This window comes from Solanum dulcamara, chromosome 11 (assembly GCF_947179165.1).
Source record: "Solanum dulcamara chromosome 11, daSolDulc1.2, whole genome shotgun sequence".
NCBI lineage: Eukaryota > Viridiplantae > Streptophyta > Magnoliopsida > Solanales > Solanaceae > Solanum > Solanum dulcamara.
In genome coordinates, this window is record NC_077247.1 from 36,657,862 (window position 1) to 36,665,861 (window position 8,000).

At 31.9% G+C, this 8,000-nt stretch overlaps 1 protein-coding gene across 1 annotated transcript; it reads left to right on the forward strand.

The window, feature by feature from the left end:
* The first annotated feature begins 4,018 nt into the window (after nt 1-4,018).
* LOC129875077 (uncharacterized) lies at nt 4,019-7,514 on the forward strand. The gene is made up of 2 exons (XM_055950508.1): nt 4,019-4,361; nt 7,195-7,514. Exons 1-2 carry the CDS (start codon nt 4,100-4,102, stop codon nt 7,347-7,349), a joined length of 417 nt encoding a protein of 138 aa, XP_055806483.1. The 5' UTR covers nt 4,019-4,099; the 3' UTR covers nt 7,350-7,514.
* The last annotated feature ends 486 nt before the right edge of the window (nt 7,515-8,000 follow it).

Below are 8,000 nucleotides of genomic sequence, written 5' to 3' on the forward strand. Positions count from 1 at the left end.
GGTCATTATATTGATCCTTGATATGTATTTAATGTTTCTAGAATAAGAATGAGAAGAACGTATCCGGAAAGGGAAGGCTATTGCGTTGTAATGTTCTGAAAGCTTGAAATTGAGGTAGGTGATAGTCTAGTTGCATGTATGTATTTCATAAACTTGTGAAATTGCTTCATGATATGCATGTGTGTATATGAATGGGGAAACATGATGGATTATGTGTGAAATGATCACTTGCTGGCCTGTTATATTGATGAACCTGTTCTTGGTGGTATAAATGTTGTAAACATTGTATGTTCTTGTGATTGTGACATCTTGGGATCGGTTGTTACGTTCCGACACAAAGTTGATTGTTTGTAGGTCCTTTGAGAGGACCCCTGTGAAATTATAACATGTGAAAGACATTGAGTTGTGATATTGAGAGGTGGTTGACTTATTCTATATATGTATATGTCTATTGTGTTGAAATTTACTTGTCTATGGTCCGCTTATTGGCTAACCGTGTGATCCTACCAGTACACCATGGTTCTGTGTATTGATACTACTCTTGCTCTGTCTTTTTATTGAGGGCAGGGCATATTCAGCCAGTAGCAGAGAGACCTTGGTTGGAGGATTAGCAGGTTGTTCAAAGTCCAAGGGCGAGCTATTATGTCGTGCTGCCGTGGACTTTTCTATCGTTGTTCTAGTCATTTTCTCTTCCAGGACTTAGATGTTTAGACAATGCTTTGTTTATTACCAGTTTCTATGTGGGGTTATACTCCTGTTCTAGACTTGTTAGGTTAAAATTTTGGTACGATGACTTTCAGTTCTTAGATAGTGTTTACTTCCGCACTTCATTGTTGTTAACTTGGTTGGCTGAGTTTATGGGAACCTAGCATTACTCTGGTTTATTCCTACTTCTGTAATCCTTAACTTGTGCACATTTTGCGATTATTGTTGTTGGACTGTTAGAATGGTTCTCCCACAAAAATAAGTATTGTGGATGTCAGTCACGGCGGGATGGGATCGTGACAATTGACGTCTTGAGAGTGTTTAACTCGATTGTTTGATGCGCAGACCCAACGGCCATATGATTGATATTACTACTTGTTTGACATACTGACTAGTTTGTTTTATTCAATGATGTCAAAAGGGAAAAAGTTAAAAATAATAATTAAAAAAAAAGTTAAAAATCTTGAATGAAAATAGTAAACAGAACTTGTTTCACAAACATGAGTATGAAACCAATTCTGTTCTCTAAGTGCTGGTTGGAATTGTGTGGTTCTAAATTGTTGATCATGCATAGTTTTATAAAGCCACTATATGAATATTTATTTGTCATTATCAAAAAGGAAAAATTGGGTGAATTATGATTTTGATTATTAACAAACATGACAACGTATTGAGACAGATGTTGTTACCAATTGAAGGACCAAATCCTTCTAAGTGGTCCTTGAGACTGATTAGCACCTAGTCCGACCGGATGTAGAAATTAGTTTTCGATGAAGAACCAAGTTCGAGCAACTAAAATTGTTTTCAGTTATTAAGTTTGTCTACTTCTTGTAATAATAGGTGTTTTGAGTTGTAGTCTTATTTAGAAGTTTTATTATTGGCTACTTTCGAGATGAACTGTTACTTTTGAAAGAGTTAGTTTGGAGGTTGAACTGCTATTAGAGTTGATGGTACGCTATTAATAGCCTGTTTGGATTGACTTACTTTTAAGCAGTTTATAAGTTTTTTAAAAAAATAGGTGTAGTAGGCCAACTTTTTTTTTTGACTTATAAGCTATTTTCAACTTATAAACTGCTTAAAATAAGTTCATCCAAATAAATTCAACTATTTATTGATGCTTATTTTAAGCACAAAATGATTTTAAGTTGGTCAGCCAAACACTCAAAAAAAAACTAAAAACAGTTTATAAGCAGCTTATAAGTCAATCCAAACGGTCTCTGAATTGCTAGAAATCAATCAAATTCTTGATTTTCGTAAGGAAAGTTTTCCGTATTTTATTTGCTATAAAAGTAGGTGGGACCAATATAACAAACTGTACTTGAATTCAATAGTTTTTTTCATAGGCAAATTTTAATAGGTCGCGAAAATTTATATGAATACTATTCACCCCTTTTTGTACTATCTAAGTGGTGTACCAAATTACAGTAACACATTATAATTAGAAATTTAGAACTCATAACAGCATGATTCTAATAGTATTTTTTTTTATCATAAAAAATGTACAAGCATAAAATATAATTGAAAATTTTATTAGGTGAAAAAACTATCACATTAATACATAAACAAAATGACGAAAAGAAGTAGTGCAAAACATACGGTGCAGCGGGATGAGATTATCTTTTTTTAATTAGAAATTTTATTTTTGAGTTTAAATATAATTTTTTTAAGAAAAGATCCTTTTGCACTGAAACCTATTTGGCGCAAATCAATATTAAGGGTCTATTTGGAAAGTTATTCCGATAATTGAATTTAGTGTAATTAGATGTAATTATATTGTTTGGCATTTTAATTGATCATGTAATTATTTGGTCAGCAGGTAATTCGGTGTAATTGACAGAAAGTAATTACACTCTACAATTTTCAGGGGGGGCTGTGAATTGATGTAATTATATAGTGTAATTACAAACTGATTACTTTTAAAAGAATTTCCTTTTATTTTTATTTTTATTTTTTTCATTTTAATTTATTTTTTATTAATATTTTTTAAATTCTTATTATTCTAATATTTTCTAAAAATACATTTTTTATTATTTAAATGTCATTTCCTTCTCATTCTCAACGTTTACTTCTTGTGGTTCCGTGCAATTTTTCGTATTACTTTTTTTTTTTATTTTATTATTTTCATTAGCATAATTTTGCTAGTATTCAAATTTTGAAATTAAAGTAGAAGTCATTGTTGAATAGAGTTACAGATTTACGTTTTTTTTTCTTTTAAATCATATTTATGTACATTATATTAAAATTTGACATGGAGTAGTATTGTGTTTAAAAATTTATTTTGAATTTAGAACATATGTTATATTTTCAGTTTAATTTATTTTAGAAGTATTGACTTGGTATTTCATATTGCAAGCCATTTATTTTTTAGTTAGACTTCATAGATCATCTTTTTGTCAAATGTTTTAATAATTTTATGACATTATATTTATAATATTATTATTTTTTGTCAAACATGCATTTCATGATGTTCAAAGAAATCTTGTATTTTTAGTTTTTATGGTTAATTAATTAAAATATACTAATTTTAAAAAATATAAACCAATTATTTTATATAATATTAGTAAGAACGTATGTTTATTAATTGATATATTTTCAAAAGACAATATATATCTTAAATATTTAATTTAATATCATGGCTCTTATTTGTCTAATATAAATTTTAAGTTTAGATAATTAACTTTTATTTTTAAAATTTAAGATAACGTTGTAATTGCAAACAAACAGTACAATTATAATTACACTGTGTCAAACAAACAGACCATCAAAATTAGTTAATTATTAAATTAATAATTACTAACCTAATAATTATACCAATTACGATTATCATGTCTCTTTCCAAACAAACTCTAATCAAACTTTCAATAATCAATACGAATGCCAAGCATCAAATGAATAACCAAAGGGAAACTTACATAAATATACAATATTAAAAAAATATTTACCATCTATAGCAATAAAAAAAAATCACTGAACACTTATAATACATTTATAATACAATTTTAATACATATTGCAGAGAACTATTTATAAAACATATATAATACAAGTTTTATAGATAGATAATACATTTATCACATACTTTAATAGATTTATAATACATTATGTCAATTTCTTACTATACAAACATAATATATATTTTAAAACACTTATAATACATTTATATTGTATGCATAATTCACTTTTAATACAAATATAGATTTATCATAATATTGTTATGTATTGCTATAAATTATAATAAATAAAAAATATTGCTACTAATTAATTTTTAAAAAACAATCAATTAACTAAATTTTCCATAACCAAAAAGTATAACTCGTAGGCAAGGCCCGCTAAGGCCGCAAGCCTCTGGTCTCTTTGCTAAAATCTCTTGGGTCTTTGTTTTTCCTTGTAGCTCCATGTTCATGGCCATGTCCACCCAATTATGTCCAAATTATGTAATCCCATGTGCAAATTCTTCAATCACTCATCCAAATCGAACCACCATTTATCCCTTATTCATCTCAATTGCTTTGGGGGAACGGCGCCTCACGAGATTGTCAGTTCAATGCTCTGAGAAACAAACACAGAACTTCCGGACGTGCAAGAATTGCAAGTCCCAGTTCGACCCTTTGCTCAATCACCCCCGTGCTTGCCGTTACCACACTGCTCATTTTGGAGGTACCCTTCTGAATGTTTTGTAAAATATGGGTTAGGTCTCATTGGAGTTGAAAATTTCTGATTATTCTGGTTTGAATAGGGTGAGTAATAATACCATGTATTGCAAAGGAAGATTGTTATAATGGTAAAATAGGTTGATAAAAGCTTTAATTTTGCAACTCCTATAGTTACAAATCTTTCTTTTTCTCTCAAGTATCCAATTTTCCAATCTTTGGACATTATGGGAAAGGAAAAAAGAAAGCAGCAATCTTAGTAACCATCCTATCTCCATTAGGGTAAGTGTGTTACTCTTGCAAGGTTACTCAAAGTAGTAGTAGGTAGATATTACATTTATCTCCCTTATTTTGATTTTTCTGTGATAGTTTAAAGTAACTAAGATTCACAAATTCCAATAACCTTCTGCAATTCTTTTATGTAGATGATTTATGGTAATTCCAGTTCTGTAGGTCAGTTTTGTACATAAAACAGTGCAAGCAGAATAGCAAGAGTGACTTTCAATTCATACGGATTTCGTGGGTTTATCAGAGATAGTTGATGGCAAGCAAAATTCCCTCACCGAATGGGTGCATTGACCACAGAATCTTACAGAAATTTCCAACAATCGTAAAAAGAGCCACTATTTCAAATGTATCAAAACTCTTTCTAGCCACTATTTCAAATGCATCATGTCTCTCTCTATTTTCTTCATCAACCAGCAATCTGTGTGTTAATTATTTAGTACTAATGTAGTTACTTCCTCTGGTGCTTGATCTTGCACATAAAATATGAGGAAAGGGGAAGGGAAGTAGGAGGAGGATGGCTGTTCTAGGAAAGGTGCCAAGTCACTCTCGATATTGCTTCAATTTTGTTGAGGGGAAGGTGGCTTTTTGGGATCATAAGGGTGGTGGAAGATGTCTGCCGGCAAGGTTTTGAGGGATCAACAACAGAGGTCTCTAGGTTGGTCTCGATGGGCAAATTAGTCCAAACACATTGCTATATTAATGATAATGAGTTTAAAAGAATTATTACAAAGAAATCAAAATAAGAGAGGTAACGTAATTATTGCAATATTTATCCCTAGTTGTGGTCTGACTTCAGATTAAAGCACTATATGATATAAACTCTATGCCTAAACACCATGCCAGGAAAACTTATGGCTGATAAAATTGGACAAAGAGAGTGATGCGAAGGATACATTGTGGTTTTTACAAACTCTTTTAAGAGCTATCAAGTTCTTATAATATGTTGTTTTGAGTACAATTTGCCTACTCTCTGAACATGTTAAAAGTTGAGAATTTTTTGAACTTGCATTAGTGTTTCCATTAATAGCGGCTTACTTGACCACCATTGACTCATACTTAAGCTTGTTGATAATGACTCTTCTTGTCCTTCCTTATCTAGTTATATTTCTTGAGGCTCACTATCTAAGGTTAAACTTTTAGATTGCATTGGGTTTAGCCGTTTAGGCTTCTCTGAGTTGAAGCTGGTTCCATCCGGTAAAGATATTGGTGGCAGAAGTGTTGCCCTGATTCTCTTTTTATACATTTGTCATCAGTTCCCTTTTCTTTTTGGGTTCATAACATAAGCAGATTTGTCAGGGGCCTCCTAAGTTTGATTAGAAATTGTATGACAGTGTAAGGAGAGATGTGAGATTTAGATAATCCCTAATTATTCAGTAATGGAATGTCCAATTAAAATGAAGGGGATGGATATAGAGGATCATGTGGCCGAATGAAACTAGTTTGAGTTTGAGGCAGCTAGTTTTGCCTTCCCTGCTCAATGAAGAACTTTTCTATTCTGATTCCCTATAGTTTTGTTATGTTCACCAATCAGTTTATTGTATTTCTGTTCTTTCTTTAGTTAAGAACTCACATGATAGGTATTTGAGGATTCAATTTTCAGTAAATTTTAGGAATAAAGATTTAGCTGAAGGAGAGGAAAAATAGAATCTCTCTCTGCAAGCGTATATATTCTTTGCTTGGATTAGTTGGTTTTGGCTGGAAGAGATTAGTTCCTTGTTCTTTCCTTCTTTTTAATTAACATCAGTGGTGACCGGACCAACATGCTTGGCACCTCGACTCCATCTTGTCCAACCTGCTAGCGCAAGTTGCCAAGGTAATCTTATTCCACCATTGGAGCAGGTGGGTACACACCAATTGTTGTAACAAGGATTCTTTCTGAGTGGATAAAGTGTTGATTTGCAAGAGTCATCTCTAGATCGCATCAACTTTACGATTAGGACCATGGTGGCAGTTCCATAGACTATCCATATATTTCAGCCTTTCTCAATATAATTAACACTTTGTAAGCTACTTAAACCTTCTTCTCTTGATTTAGACCAGGAAAAATAGGATGGTGGAGCATTAGATCTTAGTTAATGAAAATATATGTAAGATGAACCTAATATCTCCCTGGTTATGTTTCATGTGTATGAAGTGAAGGTCACTGATAAAAAGCTGCTCCGATAAAATAGGGTAAATAACTCATGTAGCAATTCTTTCAAAAGGAAAAATATCAATTCAACTTCTGCAGAATTTACCATTGGTAATACTAAACTGATACATGTCAATTATGTGATTCCTCTTTTCATATTCCTATTGCATAAATTGGTTTTGAAATGGAATTGTGGAAGGTACTTGGATTTATTCTTTACTGTTATCATTTCTTACGTTGTACTAGTCAGACTAATAAAATACAGGAACATTATGTTCTCACTTCCTTACGCCCTTCTGCTTTTTTTATGCTGAAGGATATTATCTTGCTATGTTATTCCATTTCTTACTTCGTCCGATTTAAAATGAGCGAAGTAGCATCTTAACTCATTATCATTCTTTCCACCTTTGTTCTTCAACAGGAGAAACAAGGAGGAAGTTTGAGAGTGTTTATTCCGGTGGCACCATGGACACCCCTGACGGTGGTAAAGTTTTTCAATACTGGCATTGCTGTGGGTCTGAAGATCCTTTTGACACTGGTTGCACAGCTGCACCTCATGCGTCTTATGATGATTGATACATTGATTCTTAAGCACTTTGGCGAATTCACAAGTCGAATCTCATGTTGTATCTCTATAATTTTTCTTAGTCGTTTTCTCATAATTGTACAGCATACATAGCTTAATACAATTTCCCTTAAAATTTTGATGCAACTGATATAATGAATTTCTTTTTTATCCTCTTCTTTACTCATTTTGTACAGAAGTATTATGCCCGAAGGATGAATGCATGAAAAAACTTCATTAGTAAGAATACTCTGAAGAACAGATTCTGAAACAAAAAAAAGTTATGGAGATACAGAAGTATTAGCTTTTTCTGTCACAATTAAGCTACCTTCTGTTAGGGGGAGGAAGCACCACAACTAAAGTTTGATATGATAATAAATATGAAAATAAATTGGACATGAGAATTTTACGTGAAAATCCTTCAAACAGATAGAGGGAAAATATCACGGGGTAGAAGGGTTTTACTATTCAAATATGGGAGTACACTGCTCTCAAATACAAGGAGAAAATAATAATTAACACTCCTATCTTGTAAAAGGAACAACTCACTAAAGAGGACACTCAAGACTGCAATATTTATCTTGATGTATAACTCTCTTTGTATTCTTACTCTCTCTTTCTGAGATGATCTAAATGAGGGCAAAAGGCCCTCTATTTATAGG